The sequence below is a fragment of the Balaenoptera physalus genome (assembly GCF_965194825.1).
Source record: "Balaenoptera physalus genome assembly, chromosome: 11".
NCBI lineage: Eukaryota > Metazoa > Chordata > Mammalia > Artiodactyla > Balaenopteridae > Balaenoptera > Balaenoptera physalus.
The window spans coordinates 32,570,783-32,597,640 of record NC_138896.1 but is presented as its reverse complement, the minus strand read 5'-3'; the positions used below and the strand labels follow the sequence as shown (position 1 = coordinate 32,597,640).

The following is a 26,858-nucleotide window of genomic DNA, read 5'->3' as shown; positions in this document are numbered from 1 at the left end:
CCTTGAAGTTACAGAATTTGCTGGGTCAAGGGATTGGGAAGACCAAGACACTAACCTTCAAATGGGGTGGCCTATGTTCCCTGACCAGATAGGAATGGGAAAGGGAGGAGTTGGCAGAGAAAGTCTAGACTCTGGTCTACCACGGAGCCTAGGCCCAGGCCGCCAGAATCCCACCTTCTCCTACCCTCATGGGACTAGAGAATTCTGTAGCTTCCATTGGACCATGGAGAGGATGATGGGAGGCCTGAGTTAGGGTGACCTCTGCTATGAGCATCTCATTTGGATTTTATCTCCACGGGGTCATAGATGTAGCAGCCCACATCACCAATGTTCACACCTGAGGGAGAGAGTCCCATCACCAAGGGCCTTGGGGCTGGGGAGGGTGCTGGGCTGAAGGCTGGAGGGAATTGGGAGGGGTCTGGGGTGTGTTTGACCACAGGGGAAGTTGTCCACACATCCCCACAGACCCACATGCCATACTTTAGGCCCATTGTCTGGGGTGGGGCTGCCCACCTTTGGGGCCAAACAGGTAGCCATAGCAGGGGATGTGGCAGTAGGGGACGCCGTCATGCTGGGACACAGAGAGAAAGAGAGACGTCTCAACTTGGCTCTTTTCCCATCTCCAGCCTCCCTCCTCCCAGCATAATCACCCACCCCTGCCCTGCTCACCTCAGCGTGACTCCCAGCAGTCAGGGTCTTCCGGCACCGCTGGCACCTCAGACAGGGTCGGTGCCAATTTCTGCCCAAAGACATCACCTTCTCAGCTGGTGGGGGAGAGATGGTAGTTCAAGGGGCAGGGCAGGGAGACCGACTTGCCTTGTACCACCTCCCTACCCTTTGATGCGCATCCTGCACCCCCCTCTCCTAGCTTTCTGTTGTCACTTACCGAAATAGACGGGTTCCTTACAGCCTGGGCACAGCGAGGTCTCCCCAGTGAACGTCTTCATGTGGGGAGGGCCTTTAAGGGGAAGAGGCCCCCGCTAGGGCTGAGGTGGAGGCCAGGCCTAAACAGGGCCCATCAGCCCTGCCCTGCATATGGCACTGTCCTCTTCCAAAAGCCATGCATCCCAGAGCCTCCCACCCACATGGACATGAGCCTGCCTTCCTCAGGCAGAGAGCTGAGTCCCCTCTGACTCCACTTCCTGCCCCATCCCTACCTGCAGGAGGGACCACCTGCTTCCTTCTCATCCTCCCAGGGGCTCAGGTGCCCACCAGCCCAACCCTGTCAGCAACTCAATCCTCAGGAAACCTGAGCTGATATAGGAGCTGGCCAGGGCAGGGGTGTCAGGTGTTGGGGAGCACAATGTCACTGCCCACTCCAGGGGATGGAGGAAGGAACAGGGAGAGGGGAGAAGTGGAAGAATGTAAGGGGCTGGCCCATCTCAATGACCCCTTACTCTAGGTCATTCCTTCCATGGCCCTGGCCTGGGAGGGGCCTGAGTTCCAGGCCAGCTTTGCCTCTGATTAGCTGTGTGACTGCACAAGGTCATTTGCCCTCTACAGACCTCAGTTTTCTCACCCGTAAAATGGAGGTGATAATGCCACCTGCCCGATTTACCTCTTACTCAGCAGCTGACATAAGGAAACATCAAAAAAGGGGCCACGGAGAAGAGAAGCCTTTGCCATGAACAAAGTTGTAGGAATGTGAAGCAAAGGACTAGGTGGGATACTGCCACCTGGTCCCCATCCCCTGTTCCATCCTGGGGAAGGGTCAGGAGGAGGAGTAGCTGGGGCTCAATCTCACTTACTTTTCTTGCCCTGGGGGAGGCCAGTCCTGGGCCTGGGGGGGCTGAACCTGCTGGGGCTAAGGGGAGTAGCACTGGCAGGGGTGGGGGTGGGGGATTTGTAGAGGTAGGAGCCCACACCACCAATGTTCACCCCTGCAGAGAGAAGAGGGGAGGTCAGGCTTGAGCCTCCAGCTCCCAGCCACACGGAGGGTTCTGCTGTCCCCTGGCCCCTTCCAGGCTGGTACTTACCCCTGGGTCCAAAGAGAGCCCCATAGCATGGCTTGTGGCAATACGGCCTTCCGTTGTGCTAGGCACAAGCAGAGGGAAGAGGACTGCTTAGGGCCCAAGGGGGCTCTCCTGTGCCCCACAGGCTTTTCCCCAGGACAGGCTGCCAGGTGTGTCTGTCTACTGGCCTGGGCTGCCGGGGCTGGGAGCAGTGAGGGGTGGGCTGGCATGCCAGAACTGCCATTGTGGTCAGGGAGACAGGGAAAGAGCAGGTCAGGAAGCAGTGCTGCTTCCCTCCCCCACCTGACGAAAGGCGTGGGATCCACCAGCACAATTCAGGCTCCCCACATGCTGGCTGGTGTGGTGCCTATTGGGTAGGTGATCTTGGGAGTTGGCTGCTGAGGTTGCCTTTGGTGGGCCGATGGGGCTGAAACCAGGGGCTGATGTCTCGGCGACAGTGACAGACACAAGGCTGTGCACCCTAGCCCGGCCTCACCTCTGCATGCCCTCCTGGGGACAGGACGCTGTGGCAGCGCTCACATTTCAGACAGAATGGGTGCCAGTTCTTGCCCAGGGAGCTCACCTTCTCTGCTGTGGGGGACAAGGTGCAACCAGGCAGAGCCAGGCCAAGCACAAGGCGCCCTCCTTTCCCCCCTGTTCCCCCCACACCGTGATTCCTAGAGACGATGGGGAGTGTCTCCAGGAGGCCAGTTCCATCCCGCCCAAGTGCTGTGCGCCCCACAGGTGGAAAAGGGGGCTGGGACCACACCGTCGCCAGCTCCTTGCGTCCTCATGGAGCCCAAAGGCTCTCACTCGCCCCGTCTTCTCCCCTTCCTCCTCCCAGGCCTCACCAAAGAAAACGGGTTGCTGGCAACGCGGGCAGGTCCAGCTCATGGCTCCGCTCTGAGCAGCCGGCGCCGCATACTGTAGTCAAGTCTGCTGGAGTTCAGTTCCCGCCCCCTTCGCTGGCCCCTCCCATGGCTCAGCCTTGAGCCTCTTTGGGCTGAATCCGCTGCTGCTCGGTTCCCACTGGCCGCCGGAAATTTAGAACCACTCCACCTGGGGAACGCAGGCAACTTTGCTGTTACTTCCAAACACTGAAGTCTCGGACCCGTGGACAGGAGGGAAGATCCTGAAGCTAGACTGGGAGGGGAGGGAGTAATGAAGACGCCTGGAAGGGTGGCTGGCACTAGTTCCTGGCTTGGTACAGAGAGGAAAACTGTTCAGAGTGTAGATGCCATGAAAACACTATTATTTCCCCAAAGCAAGGAGTTAGGCATTCTTTGAAATGGTTTCATTCCGCCTTCTCCGTGGCAGATGGTTAAGAGCAACGGAATCTGGAGCCCATCTCGGTTACTTACTCATTCTTTGGCTTCAGGCAAATTACTTAACCTCCCTCTGCCTCCGTTTTCTTATCTTTACAATGAGTAAAGTAATAAGTTTCTCCCTCATAGGACTGTGGTGAGAATTAGATAAGTTAATACTTGCAAAGTGCCCAAACAGCACGTGGCACCTAAATGCTATAAAAGCGGTAACTATCTTTATGATGGATCCCATAGTGAACCCAAGGTTCAATTTGGAAGCCCCAAAACGGGGTCTGCATACTATGGTTTGCTCATAAAATTATAATGCTTATTAAATTTAAAAGTATAATTCAGACACCAATTACATATTCCTAATTTGGTTTAAGATGTTTTAATATTTGTTAAAAGTAGCTCAGCAATGCTTCAAAGGACACTTCAAGAAACATAAACCCATAGAATGAAAAAAAGTATTTGCAAACATGTATCTGATAAGGGTCTAGTAATCAGAATATATAAAGGATTTTTACAACTCAGCAATAAAAAGACAACCCAATTAAAAAATGGGAAAAGAATTTGAATAGAGATTTTTCCAAAGAAGATATACAAAGGTCAACAAACACATGAAAAGATGCTCAGCATCATTCGTCATTAGGGAAATGAAAATCAGTAACACAATGAGGTAATATTATACACCTACTAGAATGGCTATAATAAAAAAAGATGAGTGTTAGTGAGGATGTGGCAAAATTGGATCCCTCATACAATGCTGATGGGAATGTAAAATGTGTAGCCCTTCGAAAAATAGTCTGGCAATTCCTCAAAAAGTTAAAACTTAGAGTTACCATATGACCAAGCAGTTGCACTCCTGGGTGCAACTGCCCACACACACACAAAGAGCATATGTCCACACAAAAACTTGAACATGAATGTTCATAGTATTGCTATTCACAACAGCCAAAAGATGGAAAAACCCAAAGCCCATCAACTGATGAATGGATAAACAAAATGCGGTCTATCTATGATAACATATTATTTGGCCATAAAAAGGAATGAAGTACTGATGCATGCTACAACATGAATGGACCATAAAAACATTACATTAAGTGAAAGAAGCCGGACACCTAACACCACATATTGTATGATTCCATTTATATGAAATGTCCAAAAAAGGGAAATCCGTAATGACAGAAAGTAGATTAGTGGTTGCTACCGGTTTAGGGGAGGGACAATTGGGAGTATCTACTAATGAGAACCAAGTCTCCTTACAGGAGAAATAAAAATGATCTGGCATTAGTGGTGATATTTGCACAACCTTGTGAATATACTAAAAATCATAGATTTGTACACTTTAAAAGGGTGAAATTTATGGTATGTGGATAATGTCTTAATAATTATGCCTGAAGGGAACTACTTTTTTTTAAAAAAGGTAGCTCAGTGGACTTCCCTGGTGGTCCAGTGGTTAAGACTCCGCACTTCCAATGCAGGGGCCATCAGTTTGATCCCTGGTCAGGGAAGTTCCTCATGCTGTGAGGTGTGTCCCCCCCACCCCCCAAAATAAAAAAATGACAACAAAAAAAGGTAGCTCAGCAAATGAGGGGCAGAAGAGAGGCCTGATTACCTTGTGCCAGGGCCCCAGCAGAGGAGACAATCCCTCGATGAAGTATCATGGTGAAATGAAGAGTTTTCCGGGAATAAGTTCCTGTGTTTTGTCAAGTCAGTTCAGAAATGACTGAATGGGGCGTGTGTACTAAACCCATCATTGGGTTGCAGCGCTGTGCCCTGCTAGGTGAAAGGAGTCCTATTTGTGTCTTAGGAGTTGGAGACCCTCTCTGGACTTCAATCCCCTCAGATGGGCAATAGGGATGGGACTGGTGTCTCTGAACTTCTGCTTAACACTCCTGTTTCCTCACTTGTCTCCATGAGTGCTTTTTGCTTCTAACAACACTTGCTTTATCCTCCTTGATGACTTCTGAAGGTGGAAGGCTTGCACATTGTGAAATGAACTTTTCTACACTTTCTCATTATTTGTTTCTTGTTTTGGGGAACATTTCAAGATCCTTAGTTTTTAATTGTTTCTGGAAGGGATTCTTCTTTAACAAACTTGAAAAGTACTAGTTTTAGTCTCCACTGATATTTTACTCTCGTGTTTCTGCCTCTCATGTGTTTCTTCTTCAAGAAGGCAGCTCAAGTTTCACTGCCTTTTGCTCTCTAAGGCTCACATGAAGAAGGTCCACATTAGGAGGTTGGGAGGACTTCACTGTTGTATTTATTCTTGGACATGCTGCCTCCTTTAGGAAGGCAAACGTCATCTGTCCAAGGATCTAGCCTCAGAATTTCCAGGCCACATCAAATAATCCTTTTCTAAGGTTCCCCACCTCTTTCTGCATTCGAGCGCCTTGTGCCCATGCCTCAGCCTCCTAGTTGGGTCATCTTTACCCTGGCATCCAGCACAGGGCCCCATATAAAGAAACAAGCACTGAAGTGCTTTACTCCTCTCCATCTTCTGTGGCCTTCCGATATTGCATGGCCACAACAAACACAGTATGCCTCATCTTTTCTATTTCAGTGCTTATGAAAGACTAGTTGAGGCCCCTCCTTTTCAAATATTTGCCATCCATTTATATGTACAACAAATCACAGTATTCCACTCTTCTTCCTTGCCTGGCTTCCATTATTCTGACTCTAACCCAAGAGTCTTCGTAAAGAATGTTAACAGGGAGAATTAACATCTCTTGTAGGAATGCGTTTGCAGTCACTAACAGTGGCTGTTTGAATACTTTGTGTGACTAAAACCTCTAAAATGATGTTTTAACAAATACCACAAATGGATAAGTCCAGTTGAGTTGTAAGTATTGCCTACTCAGTTGAGAGGGTGTAGTTTATATTATCTCTTATAAGAGGCAGACCCCTCTTTCATAAAGATAACTATTCCCTTGGTGCCCCGCCCCACTTTTTTCCTGCACAGACCTCTGTCACAGTATCTGTAATGTTGTGTTACACTTATTTACTTTTCTAACTTTCTTCAGTTGACAGGATTGATTGAGACTTACTTATCTGTGTATCTATAGTATCAAGTATAGTGGGGGTGCTCAGTAAATGATAGTTACTACTACTACTACTATTATTAAAATCTTCCACTAACACTCTTCATGTTTTTATTGTCAGGTACACGTTTTAGATTGTTGTATTTTCTTGATGAATTGACCCTTTTATTGTTGTTGTTAGGCTGAAGAAACAAGCTTTTCAACTCTAGGTGAGTGGTAGTGGGAGATAATGACCTTAAACACCTGGAGGACTGTCACATGGAAGAGGCATTAGGGGTACTACCGAGACCCCTGGATAGAAGTCATAGGGAAGCAGATTTGGATTCAGTCCACAAAAAGAACCTTCTAATAGAGCCAAATATGCAGTGACTGCTTCAGAAAGTAGTGAGCTTCCTGTCTCTGGATGTTATAAGTAATGCTGGAGAACAAACCAACTAACTGTCATTGTTGCAGAAGGAATGCAAGCATCATATGCAGACAGATCTTTAAGGTTTCTTCACAATTTGACGATGTGTTATTTTGTGATTCCACTCCCCAAGAGAGTTTGAAATCTGTGTTAGCAAGAGAGCATTGCTAAAATAGTGACAGCTACCACCTATGGAATGCCAGTCGTAGGCGTTATACTTATTATTTCTGATCCTACAAAACCTGATGAGGGATTTAAACATTACATTACCAACTGTACAGAAAAGGAAAGTGGCTTGGAGAGGTTAAGAAATGGTTCAACACCATACAGACCCTCATGCGTTGTGACTCTTGAACTCATACTTTTTCTACTTGATGCTCCTAAGCATGGTTTCTGCTAAGCTACCCATGTGTTTCAGTCTGAAAGGATACTACTCTTGTCTGTACAGCATCTCTGTACCTAACTGATAAGAAGGCCTATCCAGGTAAATAATGGGTTGAGATACAAGAGGCAGGGAAATGTCATTAAAACTTTTCCATGGCTTCTCGGTACTCTCAAGATAAAGTTTTTAACTTGGCTCTAGGACCCTCCACCTTTCCAGTCTTCTAAGCCATTTCGCCTGTTGCCTCAACCTCTGTAATTACAGTAAATGACCTTCTTAAATCTGCCAAGTTCTTTCCTGCCTCGGGGCTTTTGCAAATGCTATCTTTTTTCTGGGAACTTGCTTCTCCAATATCTTCACCTCACTAATTCTGCTCCCCCCCATCACCTATTCAATACCAGGCTATCGGCACCAGGCACTCCCTCCTATAGCATCTTGTGCTGGGGGTAAAGGGGGTACAATCTATGACAGCTGTGTTTTCCCTGCCTGAGTGCTGAACCAAATGAGGGAAAAAGTCAAATGGAGACCCCATGATAAAAGCTGAGTTTGTAGCTTAGTGGGAGGGTAAAATAGGTCTGCCAACTTCCCACCCACCTCCCCCGCCACATTCTAGGCTTTGTCTACCTCATTACTCTGTGAGCCCTATGAGGGCAGGGACCAGGACTGTTCTGCCAACCACTGCATATGCTTCCAATGCCTTGCTCAATCTCTAGCACATGATGCTCAATAAAAATTTGTTGGTGAATGAATGTTAAATGTTGCACACAAGTCTCCCTCAAGTGTGAGTAGATGAGGACCAGTGGGAGAGATGTGCGATTACGAGTGGACTGGTAGGGGTTGAGAGTTTGGTTATAACAAAAGCCCTGGAGCAAGGGGAGCTCATTTGTCTAGGAGTAGACTCAGGAGTTTGTTTCTTAATATACATGAGGATCAGCATGTATGATGTAAAATGGAATACGATTTAAACTGATCCTGATTATAAATACTAGGAGACTAATACAGTAAAAAGAACTGAAAATTTGCTTTGGCAGCAAATCAGTCCCACTAATTACAGTCATTCACAAGAACTTACTAATTAAGCCTAATTAGCATGTAGCACAATTATGCCTATCATTAAATATATGGCAAAAGAGAGAATGAGGGAAAAGTGTTGTGTAAACTGTAAAGCACCTTACAAATATGGCTGCTATCATGTGTCAGGTTGGCAATGCAGTGAGTTTTGATTATAACTATAAATTCCACTCATTTTATACCTTTGTAGACTTGTTCAAGTACATGGCCATATGCTTGTCACTTTTAGGCATTACCAAAATTTGTATCTACGGATGACTCTTTTAAAAGGTTTCACTCAGTTCTGTATGTTAATGAAAAATCAGTCTTACCTCTTTATCGTTGTGTTTCTCAACCTTTATTACCCATAACCCTTGTGCTTTCTCACTCCATGTTTTGAATATCCCCTACAACTAGAAAGTTTTACTTTCTATAGTTTATGAACAAAAAATAAAAACAAAAAATAAAAATAGAAACATACACAGAAAACAAAAACAGACTGAAATGCTTTCTTAAAATACACTAATCCTCCCAGCTGTAGATAATTGCTGCTGTATAATCACACATTATTTATGGCTCTTGCAAGAGTCTGTCCGATTTTTCCCTTGTTTCCCAGCATCAACTTGCCATCATATGAACCTGTTGAGAGCACTCTGTATTAGCTACTTGTGGTTAGCTGCTTGGGCTACTGAGTGAGCTACATTTTGTGATTCAGTGGCATCAGCTGGACTAATTCAGAATCAAGACTGCTGGAAAGGACTTCTTGACCCTTCACCATGTCTGCCTTCAACCTATGCTTGTGAAGAAATCAACAACAGCTTTAAATGATGATTTTCCATGCAAAGATGGATTTGGCCTCTCAAGTATCACTTGGGAATGTGTATTTCATCTGAAAGTATATTTTAGAAAATGACCTCCAAATAATTTGCAGCATGAAAAATGTATCCATATTCTGGAAACTTAGAGAAGAATAAGAGTGAAACTTGGTGGGCAGCTTAGTTATAAATCTGATAGATGGTGACAGTGCTCCTTGGTGGAAACTACCAGCAACTTCCTCATCTTCTTACTAAGGTCTGAGGGGTATTTTTTTTTACAATATACAAGAATAGTCCTTCCATGTCACGAGACTATGTAATAAGACTAAAACAGTTTAATCTTATGAATTCAGACAAATGCAAATGCTTACCTTTTTATAGAGGAGTCTTTCAGTTCCTCTATGAAGCTCAAGGTCACAGAATCAGGAGCCATGTTCTAGCCTCTTCCCAACTCCAAAATGATTGGGCTTTTTCTCTTCTTCTCCTGAGCTTTTGGAACAGGTAGAACTGTAAGATCTTCATTTCTAATCTCTTACTACCCCATACCCTCACCACCAAAAAAAGGGCAGCAATTACTAGTATCTTAGTGGGGATAAGAACCTGAGCACCATCTTTTGATAAAAAGCCACAGGGCTTCCCTGGTGGCGCAGTGGTTGAGAATCTGCCTGCTAATGCAGGCGACACGGGTTCGAGCCCTGGGCTGGGAAGATCCCACATGCCGCGGAGCAGCCGGGCCCGCGAGCCACAACTACTGAGCCTGCGCGTCTGGAGCCTGTACTCCGCAACAAGAGAGGCCGCGATAGTGAGAGGCCCGTGCACCGCGATGAAGAGTGGCCCCCGCTTGCCGCAACCAGAGAAAGCCCTCGCACAGAAACGAAGACCCAACACAGCCAAAAATAAATAAATTTAAAAAATAAAATAAATAAAATAACAAATGTTCAAGTACAATTGGTGTCTAAAAAAAAAAAAAAAAAGCCACAAAGAGGGAAGGCTACAAACAAAGAAGGCACTGAATCTTCGCAGCTCTATAGGGGACATTTTATTTTCTACTTAGAAGCATTTCCTTTGGAGAACTTCATCTTCCCCCACTGCACATTAATTCAACTTAGTCTAGATTCCTCATTAGGGTAGACCCTGTCTTCCCAGGGTGAGCTTATGACCAGGGCCTGGTCTGGACACTTCATCCACCTGGCCACAGTAATTGTTCAGAGATAGAAATGTGGCCCAAGTCACACTAATCAACATCCTCCCTGAGATTTTTTTGGTGCTATAAGGAAAGATACACCTCATTTTCTAGACAGAGGCCTATAAGAACCATGGCAGCTTGAGACTGCAGGGCCTAACTTGCACCTGAGTGGAGAGAAAATAAGAAGTTAAGCAGAGCTGAGGAAATGGGGAACAAAGAGTCCTGATGACATCTCTGACCTCCTGGATCTAATTCTGACTCGGTTTCCCAATTACCAAACCACAAATTACCACCTATTCATTTTTTTTCTTAAGCTTGTTTGAGTTTAGTTTCTGTTACAACCTAAAGAATCCTAATTAATACAATATGTACCTTTATACAGAGAGAAGTGCTTCTTCTTGTGTTTAAGAATTACATCGTGTTGTGTAAAGTTCTGAAACTGTAGTTTTTTTTTTTTAAAGCAAGTTTTTTTTAAAAATTTTTACTTATTTATTTATTTATGGTTGTGTTGGGTCTTCGTTTCTGTGCGAGGGCTTTCTCTGGTTGCGGCAAGTGGGGACCACTCTTCATCGCGGTGCGCGGGCCTCTCACTATCGCGGCCTCTCTTGTTGTGGAGCACAGGCTCCAGACGCGCCGGCTCAGTAATTGTGGCTCGCGGGCCCGGCTGCTCCGTGGCATGTGAGATCTTCCCAGCCCAGGGCTCGAACCCGTGTCCCCTGCATTGGCAGGCAGATTCTCAACCACTGCACCACCAGGGAAGCCCTGTAGATAGTTTTATACACACATTTTCTTAATGCATGATTTTCAGGATAACCTTGTAAGAAAAAGACTAGAAAATAATATGTAAGAAATGGATCTTAGACAAGTAATCCAATCAAAAATGGGCAAAGGATTTGGACAGTTCTCCAAAGAAGATATACAAATGGCCAATAAGCACATGAAGAGATGCTTGACATCATTAGTCATTAAAGAAATGCAAATCAAAACCATAAGGAGTGGGCTTCCCTGGTGGCGCAGTGGTTGGGAATCTGCCTGCTAATGCAGGGGACACGGGTTCGCGCCCTGGTCTGGGAAAATCCCACATGCCACGGAGCAAGTAGGCCCGTGAGCCACAACTACTGAGCCTGCGCGTCTGGAGCCTGTGCTCCGCAACAAGAGAGGCCGCGATAATGAGAGGCCTGCGCATCGCGATGAAGAGTGGCCCCCACTTGCCGCAACTACAGGAAGCCCTAGCACAGAAACGAAGACCCAACATAGTAATCAATCAATCAATAAATAAATCTTTAAAAAAAAAAAAAAAAAACCATAAGGAGATACCACTTCATACCCACTAGGATGGCTATAATTAAAAAAGAAAAACAGAAAATAACAAGTGTTGGAAAGATGTGGAAAAAATGAAACCCTCACATTTCTGGTAGGAATATAAAGTGGTACAGCTGCTGTGGAAAACAGTTTGTTTGACAGTTCCTCAAAAAGTAACATATTGTAATGTCACAGAAATGGCACAGCAGAGATCTCCAAGAATCAGTTCCTCCACTGAAGCTATCATTAAGCTGGCAAAAACTGACAGAATCAACTTTTTCAGAACTCTGGAATCTAATAAAAAACTTACAATGGAGTCCAACCAGTGGTGTGCTTAATGAAAAAAGCAGCTGCAAAATTTCAGTAACAGAGCATTGTAGCATTTTTGCTTACCCATCTAACATCCCCCATTCTGCAGCTTGGAGGTGGCCATTGGGACAGCAGCCCATATTCCTGGTGTGGCTTGCGGGTGCCAGGGGAAGATAATATGCACCTTGTTCTCAAAAGATTGTAGCTGTGAATCTTGCCCTGTCTAGTGGTTCCCCAAGGAATCTGTGCTGAGGCTGACCTTGTTTTGCCCCCCTCAAGCTGGAGCAGCTTTCAAAGCATCCATTGAAAGCATTTAAAGACATATACTACCAGTGGCTGCATAGATAAAGAAACAACGAATGGAACAAGCAGCAGACGGATCTAAAAGTCTGGAAAGGAGGAGTCTGAGGAGGAAGATACATGGGGAAATAAGAACTCTGAAGGGCTACCATGTGTATGGGGAAATCCAGCATGTAAAGTATATGCCCAGAGACAGATGAGAGTTCGGAAAAGACCTGAGAGGACCCTAGGCTTGCACCTTTGGCTGAACTTTGGGTTCCATGCAGCCAGGAGGTGAAGGCTAAGGCAGAGTTTTAGGCAGACTGGCTTAGCATTGAAGTGGTGCCCCAGGTCAGTGTCTGCAAAGACCAAGAGAAGTGGGTTTTTTGTCTGTTTGTTTTTGTTCATTTTTTCACTCCAGGCATTTAAGGAAATCTCTGTCAGGTCACTGACTGCTGAGATACTGGAACAGAGATTTAAGGACCAAACACAAGCATACAGTCTTCGCAAAAATAGCTTGGAAAAGTCAGTAAACAAATGATGACTACAGACTTCAATAATCAACAACAGCAAAACTTGGGAGGGGGATCTGACTCCCAGATTGACACATCATAATATTCAAAATGTCCAGTTTTAACCAAAAACTCACAAGGTATAAAAAGAATAAAGTATGGTTCATTCACAGGAAAAAAGTTTATAGAAACCATCACCAAGGAAGCCCAGACACTGGACTTATTAGACAAATATTTTAAATCAAATATTGACATAATTGAAGGGGAAATAGACAGTTCTACGATAACAGTTGGAGATTCCAGTACTCCAATAATGAATAGAACATCTAGACAGAAGTTCACTAAGGAAATACACGACTTGAACAATTCTAAATTAACTAGATCTAACAGACATACAGAATACTTTACCCCAAAACAGCAGAATACACAATCTTCTTAAGCTCACATAAAACATTCTCCAGGACAGATCATATGTTAGGCCACAAGCAAGTCTCAATACATTTAAAAAGATTAAAATCACACAAAGAATCGTCTCCAACCACAATGGAATAAAGCTAAAAATCAATAACAGGAGGAAAACTGGAAAATTCACAAAATGTGGAAATTAAACAACACACTCTTAAAGAACCAATGGGTCAAAGAAAGATTCAAAAGAGAAATTATAAGATACTTTGAGATGCGTGAAAATAAAAACACAACATATCAAAATGTATGGGGTGCAGTGAAAACAGTGCTCAGAGGGAAACTATAGCTGTAAACATTTTTAAAAAGAAGATCTCAAATCATCAACCTAACTTTTACACCTTGAGGAACTAGAAAAAAAAGGAGCCAACAAAAGCAAGTGAAAAGACAACCTACAGAATGGGAGAAAATATTTGAAAATATCTGGTAAAGATCTAGTATCCAGAATATATAAAGAATTCTTACAATTCTACAACAAAAAGGCAAACAACCCAACTAAAAAATGGAAAAGGTCTGTGTCTTTATTCCCGACTTGCCACTAGGTTCTTCATGGCCTTTTTTTTTTTTTCCTTAGATTCCGTATATATGTGTTAGCATACTGTATTTGTTTTTCTCTTTCTGACTTACTTCACTCTGTACAGACCTACCAGAGAATGGACTTGAGGATATGGGGAGGGGGTGGGGTGAGATGTGACAGGGTGAGAGAGTGTCATGGACATATATACACTACCAAATGTAAAACAGATAGCTAGTGGGAAGCAGCCGCATAGCACAGGGAGATCAGCTCGGTGCTTTGTGACCACCTAGAGGGGTGGGATGGGGAGGGTGGGAGGGAGGGAGATGCAAGAGGGAAGAGATATGGGAACATATTGTATATGTATAACTGATTCACTTTGTTATAAAGCAGAAGCTAACACACCATTGTAAGGCAATTATACTTCAATAAGGACATTTAAAAAAAAAAAAATGGAAAAGGACTTCACTAGACATTTTTCCAAAAAAGATATAAAATGGCCAAAAAGCATATGAAGAGATGCTCAATATCATTAGTCATCAGAAAAATGTAAATCAAAACCACAATGAAATATTGGGATGGTTATAATATATGAAAAAGGAAATTAAGTGTTATGAATATGGAGAAACTGGAACCATCATACATTTTACTGGAAGGGATGTAAAATGATTCTGGTGCTGTGGAAAACAGTTTGGTGGTGGTTCCTCAAAATGTTAAACATAGAATAACCATATGACCCAGAAATTCCACTTCTAGGTATATACTGAAAAGAACTGAAAACAAGTACTCAAACAAATACTTATGCATGAATGTTCATAGCATACTATGCACAATAGCCAAAAGGTGGAAACAACCCAAATGTCTATCAATGAATTAATGGATAAATAAATTGTGGTATACACAGACAATGGAACATTATTTAGCCATAAAAAGTAATGGAATACCTATACTTGCTATAGCATGGATGAACCTCAGAAACGTTCTTCTAAGTGAAAGAAGACAGATAGAAAAGGTCACTGATTGTATGACTCCATTTATATGAAATATCCAGAATGTGTAAATCCATAGAGACAGAAGGAAGACTGGTGATTGCCAGGGCCTGTGGGGAGGTAGGAATGGGAACTAATTGCATAAGGGACACAGGGTTTTATTTTGTGGTGGTGAAAATGTTTTAGAACTAGACAAAGGTTCCAGTGGCACAACACTGTGAATGTACTAAATGCCACTGAATTGTTCACTTTAAAGTGGCTAACTTTATGTTATGTGAATTTCAGTTCCATAAAACAAAAACAAAAAGCACCTGAGATAGCAGTTATATTTCAGGAAAGTAGTGACTGCAAGAGAACAGGAGAGGGGCTTCAGGGGTGTTGGTCACATTCCATTTTTTGATTTGGGTGTTGGTTACCCGAAGTGTTACACAAACTGTTCACTTTGTGAAAAGTATTGAGCTTAACACTTGTGTGTGCTTTTGTTTTGTTATATGTACCTTATACTTTAATACAAAATTATATTTTTTAAAAAGTTAGAGTTGTCATGACCCAGTACATACCCAAGAGAATTGAAAAGTATGTCCACACAAATACTTGTACACAAATGTTCACAGCAGCATAATAGCAAAAAAGTGGAAATAATCCAAATGTTTACCAACCAATGGATAAACAAAATGTGTTTATATCTATACAGTGGAATATTATTCAACTATAAACAATGAAGTACTGATACATGGTACAACATGGATGAATCTTAAAAATGTTAAGTGAAGGAAGCCAAACACAAAAGACCACATATTATATGACTCCAGAATTGTCCAGAATAGGTAAATTCATAGAGACAGAAAGCAGACTCATGATTGCTGGTGGCTTTGGGGTAATTGGGAATGTCTGCTAATTGGTATGTGTTTTTTAAGTGGGGTGATGGAAATAGTCTGGAATTAGATAACAGTGATTGTTGCACAATCTTCAACACAATCTTCTTGTACACACTTTAAAATGATGAATCTTACGTGAAATTTAATGTTATATGACTTATGTTTCAATAAAAAAGTAGATTTTAAATATTTAATCATTCGTAATGTATGTGAACTCTAGCATATCAACTTTTAAAAGTCCAAAGGGAAAAATATTATTCTAAAAAATGTTTCCTTTCCCTCTGCCCATGCCCTAGATCAGCACATCTCAAAGGTGGACTCCAGACATTACTGAAGAAGGGAGGTGTAAGCAGCAAACCAGGGGCTGGTAGGTAGGTGAGTCACATTTAGGAATAAAAGCTGTGACCAACACCCTTGATTGTCCCTGAGCAGAGGAATGTGGTAGCTGATGAGAAACAGATCTTGGACTGGAGCAAGGGAGAGAAAGTAGTGGTGACAAAGTGTTGTCAGCCCTGGCACCAGGCTGCTTTCCATTGCTTCATCCACAGGGTCATGCCTGAGGAATGAGTAGTCATTAACTGATATAAGCTCAGCAAAAAGAGGCCCTGAGATACTTTTTACCCCTTACTTCTTCCTTCTTATTCTATTGATGGCTTTGGTTGTATATTATGCAGTTCTTTATATTTATAGTGTTATGAGTAGTCCCAAAAGTTACCCAAACCACAGATTTATTTGGGCAGTAAAGCAGACCTCCAGGACTCTAGAAGTGCCAGCATTTACAAATCAGAAATAAAACTAGGTTAACAGTTTTAAGGGTAAATTTGGAGTTGGGGCAGCTCAGATTTAAATAAATCTCAGAGTTTAAAGGACTTAAATGTCAGGTTCTCATCCTCACTGTGTTCCTGAGCCCAGTTCCAAAGCACAAAAGGGCATAAAAGAAGCACCTACTGGCTTTTTAGATGAACAGAGAGTAAGGTGTTTCCTTGGTATTTTGAAATGCTTGCCTGTTTCTGTGTACCAAAAGTTCTACTGTGTGTAGAAGAGGTAGTAAGACTGAATGGAAACTTCAAGACAGCTGTCTTGAAGTCTGAAATCCCAGGATTTTTCAAACACATCCTTTGTGATTGTCCCCCCTTCCTTGAGACTCCTTTGTCTATTTATATCCCACTCCTCTAAGGACATACCCAATTTTTACCTTGATTCTTGTATGGACCAGGAAGGAAGGCTAAAGCCGAGATAGGAGATGTTCTACTTGCTGGGAGCATTGGGCCCAGGGCCCAGGAGGGATGAGAAGATCTGAATTCCACAGCTTTAACGTAAGTATCGTGGCACAAAATGAGAGATGGAAGTTAGGAGATAATTTGAGATGAGTAGTGGAAAGTTTAAAATATACACCTATGCCTATCCTCATCTTGTTCCTCCTCTACCGGTACAAAGATATAGACATACATAAATAACATATTTGCTCACCCAACTCACCATTTCCTGGCAGCTAAAATAACAGGGCCTTCTCCATAACCCATTCCTGCCCCAGCAACCATACCCACCTTCTGGAGTCAGACCCTAGAGGTGACTGCCCATTGGCCCCAAGGGCGCTCATCGTTTCTGTAGCTTCTATCCCTGCCTCCCTGGGGCAAAAATGTCTTCTGCAGTCCTTCCTTCTAGAAATATGAAGACTTCTGCAATTGCTCCTGAAAAGAAAGGAAGATAGGTGGGTTAGAGTCGGTAAATGTCATCATAATCATCCTTATGTAGGTATACCAGCTATGGGAGGGCTGGATTGAACTTTAGGAGGGGCAAAGTATCGGAGAGAAGATGAAAGAAAACAGTACCAGAATATGGCTGATTTAATTTTTTTGCTATCTTCCTCTACTGTAATGTAACTCTGTCTCTATTTTTTTGGCCGCGCTGTGTGGCATGCAGGATCCTAGTTCCCCAACCAGGGATAGAACCCCTGCCTCCTGAAGTGGAAGCGTGGAGTCCTAACCACTGGACCGCCAGGGAAGTCCCTCTGTCTCTTTTTTTACTCGGCTCTTTCACTTCTCTTAAACATGCTCATTTCCCTTGTTTTCTACAAAACACTTTTCTTGCCTGATGCTCCATGAGTGGAAGGAATAAAAGCCTGTAAAGCTTTCAATCAATACATCTAGATACGAGTTATCTTCTGTCCTTCTGCATGCAACAAAGACTTTGTGGTATCTTTTGTGTACCTGCATTAAAGTAAGCTTTGTGAAGACAGGTATCTTGATTTATATAATGTCCAAGTGCTTGTACAGCATGAATGGAAATGCATAACCAGCTCCACGGAGATAGGAGCTAGAGAAAGGGAAGAGGAGGAGAGGAAGATGAGTGGTATTCTTGAATGTATGTAACCCAGCCTTGATGGGAGTAGAGGAATTTAGGAAATCTTGAGGGAAAAGCAGCAAGACCTATTTGTAATAATGGAAAACTGATGTGAGGAATGGAGACAGAGATGCACTGAGTGGGAAGAGACACAACTTTAAAAAAAACCACTATTTTTTAATACATAAAAGTATACAGAAGAGAAAAAAAACCTGGTCTGTAATTCCACATCACCAGACAACCCCTACTGACATAAAAATTTCCTATAGGTGTGTGTACATATTTTATGTGTATAAAATATTTGTATTTTATATAAAATGCATTTTCATAGTCTGAATATTCAAACAAAAAAGATAAAAAATAAAGAGTGAAAGCATCATTCCTGCCTCTTCCAAAGGCAACTTTTTTTGGTTAATTTTTTGGTTTCCTTCCAGAAATAAAACTGATGGCTTGATTTACAGTTTTGATGACATGACGAGGATGCTGGGCCATGAAAAGTTGAATTACTCCTTCAGCTACATCAGAGGGATTTGGGGTTTAATTTACTTCAACATGCCTGTGAAATCTGGCTGGAAGGAGAAAGGGAGCCATCTGAAAATCAGAGTCCCCAAAGCCTTTTATTGCTAACTCTAAAGTCAGTGTACCCTTACCCTTCCTATCCTGTTTTTCTTCTAGGAGCTTCAGGGGCAATGTGTCCCCCTCCTGGCCTGGCACCACTATTCCAGAATGCTGTTGAAATGAAGGGGCCACGGGCAGCCTTGATATGCACTCACTGCTATAGACAGTGCCTTGTATACAAAGATCTAGGACAGAAGCAAGAGGACAGTTGTCTTCTGCAGTATTAAGCACCCAGCAAACACAATCATCAATTTACAGCTTTTACTCACTTATAAATTGCTAAGTATTCACAGTTAATTTAAAAAATAGCTACTATTACCACACTGATTCTTTTAATGAATTTTTATTGAGCACTCTTAATGTGCCAGGCAACTGTGCACTGTGAATACAATGATGAAAAAACAGTAAGCAAAGACAGACTTCCTGCTTTCGAGAGTTTATAATCTAGTTGGGGGGGATGGGTGGGAAGGAGGCACATATTAATCAAAGAAACACATAAATGTAAAAGTACAACCACATTAAGTTCTACAATGAAAATGCACATGGTCCTTTGAAAGTGTATAAGGGTTTTTTGGTTAAAAATTACAGACATTATTGTAAAATTAAACTCTAAAAGAAGAAATGTGCTCACAATCCCAAACTATTTTCATTTGTCCATGTTCTCACAGAATTGTCAATGAATGAAGACCTTGCTTAGGTTCTCATCCTGGGCTTGGTAGGTAAGCTTTGTGAAAGTGAGAACCAGGGCTTTGGAATATGTATTTTCTAAAACCCCCACCTCACTTAGTTCCATAATTTATAGGCTGTCTCCTCCATGATCCCACCTCCAGCTTTTTTTTTTTTTTATAACACACTTAATGTCCCTACTGGATTCCTGTATCCCATACATCCAAACCCCCCATTCCCACTTCCCCATTCTTTTTCAGTCCCTTAACCTGGCAGTCTGATAAATGGACATATGCTCTGGCATGCTTTACTACCAAAACATTAGCTAACTTCTTGACTTGTTTTAGAGAGATGAAGTGGCATAGTGTAAAATGGGTATACTTAGCAGAAAGGTCACTAAGAGTATTATGTGTCCTGAAGGTAGCTGTGAAGAAAGAGGTTTATAAAGCAAGAGGCCTCCATTCACAAAGCCAAGGGGAAGTTTTAGGGGGTTACCTACATAACTTAGGTAAAACTTGGTGTTTGCCCAAATTTAAAACTAACTGCTGATCACCTGTTCTCACAATTGAGGGAGTCAAATAAAAACTGCTTCTGATGTTTGCAGAAATTTAAACCATAGTTATATGACACCATAGGCCACATGTGAAGATTAGGGCCCACTCTTTGCATGTGCCTTTGTCTCCTAAGACGAAAATTTATTCAGCACTGTGATAGTACTGAATAAAAAGAAACAGGCCCTACCTCTAGGCGCTGGCAACTGGATTAGAGTTCTGCCCTTCCTTTCACATGGCTTCTCTAGATAGGCTCCAAAACCTGATCCCACTGATCAAAGAGGAAGCTAGCAACACTTCCCGCCCAAACTACAGAATCCTAAAAGCTCTCCCTCTGCTGGTTCAAGGCAAATATGAAGAACACTGTTGCTTCAACTCTTAGAAGTGGGCATTATTCTAGAAAAAGCCTAAGATTGGTAGGTACCTTTGAGTTATCAAGAGAGTACAAGAGGAGTTGCTCTAAGTACTCCAGCCCCAGTTACTTGAATTAGTTCTGCCCTTCCTAGATTTTGCCTCTTTTCCCTTCTCCACCCTTCTCAAGTGGCCCTCTCCTAACCTAGAGACTAAGATTCTGACTCCTTCTGAGACGGAGTGAGTTTAGGACTGAGATCTGGATAGGATTAACCCCTCTCCATGCTTACCCTAAACCCACCTGTCTCTCCCCAAAGGGAGGTGGAACTTATTAAGTGAACAGGCCTGAAAATGAGTAATAACTGGCATTTTAAACTCTTATGTTCTCTGAATTCCTGTACATAGGCTCCTAGAATGGAGAGGGAGTAGTTCTCTGGAGAAACAAATACATCTCTGAAGCTCACCCGGGTTTACGTTCTGCTAAAGGGCACCTTCTGAGTCTGTTTATGGTTTCCAGGTCAGAAAGATGCATTGAACTCAGGCTTCAGCCTAAAAAGCAGACCTAAGAAGACTGCTCAGGATGGCCCGACCCTGTACACATTTGGTGTGAGATGGAGATAATGATCCTCCACATTAAAGAAAAAAAAATCCCTATGGCACAGTGAGGCAAAGTAACTCATCTAAAATCACAGCAAGGCAAATGGCTGAGGAACATCCAAGGACCTAACTATTCCAAATCTGTGCCCGTTCCGCAAGATGAAGAAGGGAGGCCAGTACAACTTCTAAACTTCTAAATTAGTCAAGAAAAATAGCCTCCTCGAACTCAACCTAGGGATTCTGCAGCTCTGCACACAAGGAAACAGGAAAACAAGAATTCTTAGAAAAAAAGATCAGCAACTTTGCATTATTTTTGAGGAGTGGGAGAATAAGACTCTGAAGCCTCTGTTGAGCCAGGTTATAAATTGCTAACAGGGGTATCAAGAGGAAACTGGGGCAGAGATTAGGAAATGTAAGGACCAAGCTCCCTGATCCCCAAGAGCACCCTCAGCGAGAACATGAGTATTCTTGGGGAGCTCAGTTCCCAGAGGAGCGTCGGGAGAGCCAACATAAGGGTATATACAAAACTTCACAACAGAAAGATGCCAAAACCAGACCACTGGTGCCTACTCACTACCCACCCAGCAAGCACTGGGGCACAACTATATAAGCTAACAAAAGTAGCCCTAACAACTGGGGAAAGAAGGGTGGGAGGGGGAGACAGGCAATAGGGCAGCAGCATTGTTCTAGTTTCCCTGTGGAGTTCAAATGTGTGTGGTTTCAAAACAAAAATCCAGAAAGAAACATGAGATTAATGCATTTATTCCAAGTAATTAACACATTAAAAATAAAGTTAAACTTGTCCAAGCCACTCATAAATCTTTAATCTTTTGAACAAAATGTACAACCCAAAACATCACACTATGGTGTAAATAACTTGGGAAAGAGAGAGGCAGAGGAAGGAATACATATGAGTGTGGAACAGAGAATGAGTCCAATCCCAAAGCAAGTTTCAGATCTTCTACCTCTTTAGAACAGAAATGGCTGCTAAACAATTTCACACAAAGTGTCAGTGGATCACAATACAGTGAACAAAGGCCATTTCAAAAATAAAACTGACCCAAAAAGCATTATCTGCTCCTGGCACTGAGGCATGAATAAGCCTTACCGATTTGTTGTCTTCCAAAAGTGAGCCTGCTAGATTTTCTTCCACGTTTACTGAGGCCATTTCCAAACAGGTATGTGGATTAGCAGGACCATCTCAAGCAAAGGCAACAGAATGAGGGAAGTGTGGGGGTTGACATGCCACAAGGAAGTAAACAGTAAACAAAAGAGCTACTCACGCTGCATTTCAAACAATGTTAAGGCAGGCCCATCCAAATGGAAGCCTAAGAGATGAACAATCCTTCCTTCAGCAGTAGTTTTCCATTTCAGCAGGTTTTCTTGTGTTTCTCCCAGAGATCCATCAGCTGCCCAAGAAATTGGGTGGGAATACAACACAGCAATTGGAGAAGTCAGCTGTCTCCCTCCTCCCCCACATTCCAGAAATGGCAGAGTCAAAGCCAAAATACAATCAAAGCACACTATATGGTGAGCCAGATAGACATTTGATTTTAATGACAAAGTAGGAGAAAATAAATTGGCAAAAAAAAATAAAAATAATAATTAACAGAAAATACTTTTTTACAGATATGTATAGAAATAATGATTGATTTGTCTGGTATCTTAAGGAAAATGGAAAAAAGGAAAGGAGGTAAATTTTTTAGCTTCCATGAACATTTACTCTTAAGATGCTGACTGCATCTCTTGGTGTAGGTTCCAGATGAGATAGCCAACTAGTCCTGGATCATCTGGGCACCTGATTTATAGAAGCCAATTTGATTCATCCACAAGTAGCTCTGAATTTGTATTCTCAGTTGTGAACACTGGATTCTGTGTGGTCCTGGATGGCATCAACTGCAGCTTCTTGTGCAGCTATTTCCTGAGGGACCGTATTGCCTCCAACTACCTGCTCCCTTGTATGGGACCCTGAAGCCATAGATTTTACCATATTCAAAGGGCTGTCATTGTACTCATCTACGTGAGGAATTGCTACCTCCGTGACATATGCATTCGGTATATCTAACTGTAGTGGTCCCATCTCCAGGGAACTACACTCAGGAGGGTCACTTGGCTCAGAGAGAGGAGAACATATCTTCTCTTTTTGAACTCCAGATGTCCGCGTGACAAAGTCAACAAGGTCTGGAAGGCAAGGAGATGGCCCAAGGCCTAAAGGATTAATCGTTTCTGATTCCAATCTGAGTGAATCTTGTTTCTCTAACTGAGAAGTTTCTTCTATTTCCTCAGGCATCATTCCTCCTGCTAACAGGTCAAGGGCTTGGTGTGTTCCCTCTAGGCTCCCCAAACCAAGGCCAACATTTTCTATAGAAAGTCCAGTTTTCAAAATGTTAGGAGTGATCCTCCCAATTCCCGGATTAGATGAGTTTTGTTCACCCTCTGCTCCGAAGTTAAGCACCAGGGTTTTGGGAGAATCTAATGGAAACTCAGAAAAGGATGGTACTGGTTCAAAGTCAGTGAGAGTGGAGGGATTACTTCCTATAGGTGACACAGAATTTTCTTCACGTACTTTCTGAGACAGGGCAGTTGCGGATCTATGTCCTGGGTCTACCCGAGTATTGCAGAAATCAACACCTATATCACCCATGTTCCCCAGGGCAGCAAGCTCTTCTACTTTTAAGTTTGTAACTTCAAAGTTTTCTAAGGCCTTGCTTTCTATTGTCACTGTTAGTTCTGGATGGACATCTCGAAGATCCAGGGCTTCTGCTTTTGGTTTCTCTGGGCTCTCCCAGGTCTCTGGCTTCTTGTTCTCATCCCAAACAGTCAGTTCATAGATCATTTTACCCTGAAACTCTTTTGATCTTTCTCTCTTCAGTTTAAGGCTTCTGTACCTAGAGGCTCTAGAAGCTGATCCTGGAGCTGAATTTTCTAGCCACTCCTCACTAGCAGTTGAAACTCCTTGCTCCTGTTCACTATCTTTCAAACACATATCTGATCTGGCTGGGGACTGAAGAAGCAATTCTGGGGCAGAAATTTTCACAGGTGTATCTTGTGGGTTCTGGAGTAAAGACCTAGCTTCTGACGGAAATGAGTCTATTTTTGCCTTTGTGGAAGAGAGCGCCTGTGCATTCAATTCAGTCACTACTTTACTTTGAGTTTTACTTCCTGTTATCAATTTCTTGGACTGTTTAGCCTTTTTGTCAGTCATTTGCATGTTGGGCTGTTCTACTTCTCCTTCCCACACGTATCTGTTCCCATGGTTCAAATCAGAATACTCTACACTATTGGGCCCAACATTGGTATCTGTTCCCTCTCCCACTGTCCTCTCAGAGAGCTTCGCTCCCCCTTCTTTTAGTTCAGTGCTTGTCTCTACTTCACTTTTTCGACAATCCTTAGACTGGTGGAGCTCCTGGCTTTCCTCATCCTGGTTACTAGATTCCACAAGGTGGGTTTCTAACAGCTTCTGAGATTCCATGGTATGACAGTGTACATGTGACAGCTCAGGGGCTGGCTTGACACCTGGTGGCCCAGGGTCTCCCAGGTCAAGTTCAATTTTCCCCTCTGGAGATACATCCCTATTAGCATCACTCTGGAAGGAACTAGAAGTCCACATGGCCAAAGTCTCTGTCTTTGGGGTAATAGTTTCATAAGGCCTGTTTTGGCACAACCTTGTCAGAGGCTGCAAGAAGCCATAGCTGCTACCTCTGCGTTTTGAGTCTACATTTTCTACAACCGACCATTTCCCTAGGGACACCAGAGGTTTTGAAATGGGCTTTTCAGGGCTGCTGACTAAAGGAGCAGAGACCAAATTTCTATCTGGAGGCAACTCCTCTTGGGATGCACTGCTGTTCAAAGTAGAAGTGGAAGAGGTGTCTGAACTTTCAGCTCTATTTTCCCCATTAGCCAATGGACCACCACTCAGCTTAGTCTCAGGGGCCCCTTTTCCACCACTACTGTAGAATATGTCATACAGATCCTTAGCATTGGCTGTGGCTAAGCATGAATTTCGCTTTTCCAATTTTTTGGCTTGTTCACTGAACACACTTGAGAGGGGAGGTGGAGGACGCACTAACACAGAGAATAGGGTCTGGTCCCGGTCACTCTCACTCACCCCAGGAGCCGTCTCATCAGAAGGAATGGCAGCTGGCTGTGCTGAGGCCATGATGGCTACCGGTAATACTGGGTTCAAAATGTTAGGACCCAGGAAGCCAGGGCTGACAGTGTGAGATACAGTTGGGTTTGATTTTACTGGAGCCAAAATAGCATTTGCTTGAGCAGGAGATGGAGCAGCTGGATGAGGTATAACTGGGGGTGGTGGAGGTGGTGGTGGAGGTGGCGGTGGTGGAGGTGGTAGCATTTGTTCAGGTATATGTGATGGCTCATTCTTTTCAGCCAGCACCATTTTTTCCTCTGGAGACCCTTTTAGAATCACCTCTTCCCCTCCAAATGCTTTAGAGATGATGTCGGGAGGCAAGAGGAGATCAGCTGAAGACTCTTTAACCACTGGCAGAGGCTTAGCAGTGGTTCCAGAGGACTTGATGGATAGAAAGGTGTTAAGAGGAGCTGGCTTGCTTACTGTGGCTGAACCTGACTTGCGGAGGACTGTGGATGGGATAGGCAGGTTGGGTCGGATCTTAGTCTGAGTTGAAGTTGTCACTACAGGCATCCAAGGGCTAGTATGTGCAACAACAGTTTTCCCAGAGAGCTTGATTTTGATGGGCTTTGCCTTCCCAGCTTCAGCTCTGCCATCCTCTTTGTCCTTACTATTTTCCACAATCTCTTCTTTGGGAATACTTGGGGCTACTGAACTTTTTTCCTCCTCTTTTTCTGGCTTCTTCCAGCTGAATTTCCCAAAAGAGGAAGATGTTGGTGGTTCTTTCTTTACTTCTTCTTTTAATTGGAGTTTGATGCTAGCCTTCCTTTTATTTTCAGCCTTTTCAGGGGAGTTCCCACCTTCAGAAACTTGGTCCTCTAATTCCTCAGACACCCTGTCATCCTCCTTTACTTCCTTCATGATCTTTGCCTTTTTTTCTTTCTTCTCTTCCTTTGGTTTCTCACTGAGTTTGCGCTTTAGCTCACTCTGCCGTCGCCGTTCTGTCTCTAGGACCACAGCCAAGCCAGCTTGGCGGTCCAGATTCCGCCGCTCCTCATACAATGGGTTTTCAACCACATATTTCTAGGAAGAGAAAAGAGAAAGGCTCAATAACTGGTCAAAATACTATAAGAGAGAAAAGTTGGCCCTACCACTGTTAGAATTCATTTAGTGGAAATCCTCAGAGTCACCTTCCTCAAGGATAAATGGTTCTCTCAGGTCAGCATTGCTTACTAGGATTGAGGAGAACGTCCCAGTGATTATATGGAATTTGAAATATTAATGAATTTTTTGAGCTTTTTCTGGCTCTGAGTTTGTTTGACAACATCAAAAGGATTACTGCAGAAAGTAGGAAACTCCATAGGCTACTACAAAGACCAACCTTATATTTCTCATTGTGCTGATAACCCTTCACATGTTGCTCTCCAGAAATTGGATCCCCCAAAAATTCCTCACAGAGCTGGCAGTAATATCCAGTGATGGGAATCAGAAACTCAGAGCCTGGAAGAAGTGGAAGAAAGTCAAGAAAATAAGTCATTTCTACCCAAGATGACAGCAACCAAAGGAAATCCCACTTCCCTTCTGTAGTAAAATGGTTAATGGTATAGAGGACCTTACTCACTTTCAAGTCAGAAGGAGCATTTAGATGAATCCCAGTGGTATGTCTTCCCAACTTAAAGCTTGAACTCAGGACCTCTACCCCTTCTACGTTTTGGGAACACTAACTGGTTAATTCAGGAGTTTTCTGTGCCAGACTCAATTCTGTTGCTGATTCTCCTCAAACTCCAACTAGCACTAAGCATCTTAGGAGATTTAAAAATTATACTCCCAAATAGCCCAGTACTATTGGTATGAGGATCTCTCATGTTGGTATTAATTACTTAAGAATCTATCTTCTACAATGTAAAGGATGTAGCAGCACTGACTACTTATAAAGGTAAGAAATTAAGAAGCTTAAAGACAAAGAAACTTTCTATTTCTCAACTTAGCCCCTAATAACAACTATTCAAAAATATTTTATAGTTCTTAGTTGAAAAGGCAGTCATAGTGCACCTCTGACTGTTCTTTTTTACCTATATTTCAAATAAATAAGATTTTGGTGCATAAGCCAGTGACGAAGAAAGCCGTACTTTAGTCTATGTGCTGCCAAAGCAAGCACAAAGAAAGTTATATTTTAGAGTGGTATGTGTATGTTTAACATCTGTTAGATTTTTAGCCATATGGGTAGAGATCATTCTTGTCTTATAGCTCTCTTTATT

At 43.0% G+C, this 26,858-nt stretch overlaps 2 protein-coding genes across 3 annotated transcripts in view; both read right to left on the bottom strand.

Annotated features, from left to right (window-relative positions):
* Positions 1 to 114: 114 nt before the first annotated feature.
* CRIP3 (cysteine rich protein 3) lies at positions 115 to 21,885 on the bottom strand. The gene is made up of 11 exons (XM_082414103.1): positions 21,794 to 21,885; positions 16,932 to 17,075; positions 16,580 to 16,693; positions 2,804 to 10,953; positions 2,449 to 2,543; positions 1,977 to 2,034; positions 1,749 to 1,880; positions 887 to 958; positions 670 to 764; positions 514 to 571; positions 115 to 337 (listed from the first exon to the last, which is right to left on the bottom strand). The coding sequence occupies exons 4-11, from the start codon at positions 2,844 to 2,846 to the stop codon at positions 276 to 278; spliced, it is 615 nt and encodes a 204-aa protein (XP_082270229.1). The 5' UTR covers positions 2,847 to 10,953; positions 16,580 to 16,693; positions 16,932 to 17,075; positions 21,794 to 21,885; the 3' UTR covers positions 115 to 275.
* ZNF318 (zinc finger protein 318) overlaps positions 21,257 to 26,858 on the bottom strand; it is a 28,845-nt gene continuing 23,243 nt past the window's right edge. The window contains exons 9-10 of one of the 2 annotated variants that reach the window (XM_082414053.1): positions 25,982 to 26,100; positions 21,257 to 25,683 (exon numbers count right to left, since the gene is read on the bottom strand). In XM_082414053.1, coding sequence (XP_082270179.1) covers positions 22,363 to 25,683; positions 25,982 to 26,100 — 3,440 coding nt within the window. In that variant the 3' untranslated portion in view covers positions 21,257 to 22,362. Of the gene's footprint in view, positions 25,684 to 25,981; positions 26,101 to 26,858 lie in introns of those variants that run through there. The other variant, XR_014251064.1, reaches the window with a different exon arrangement.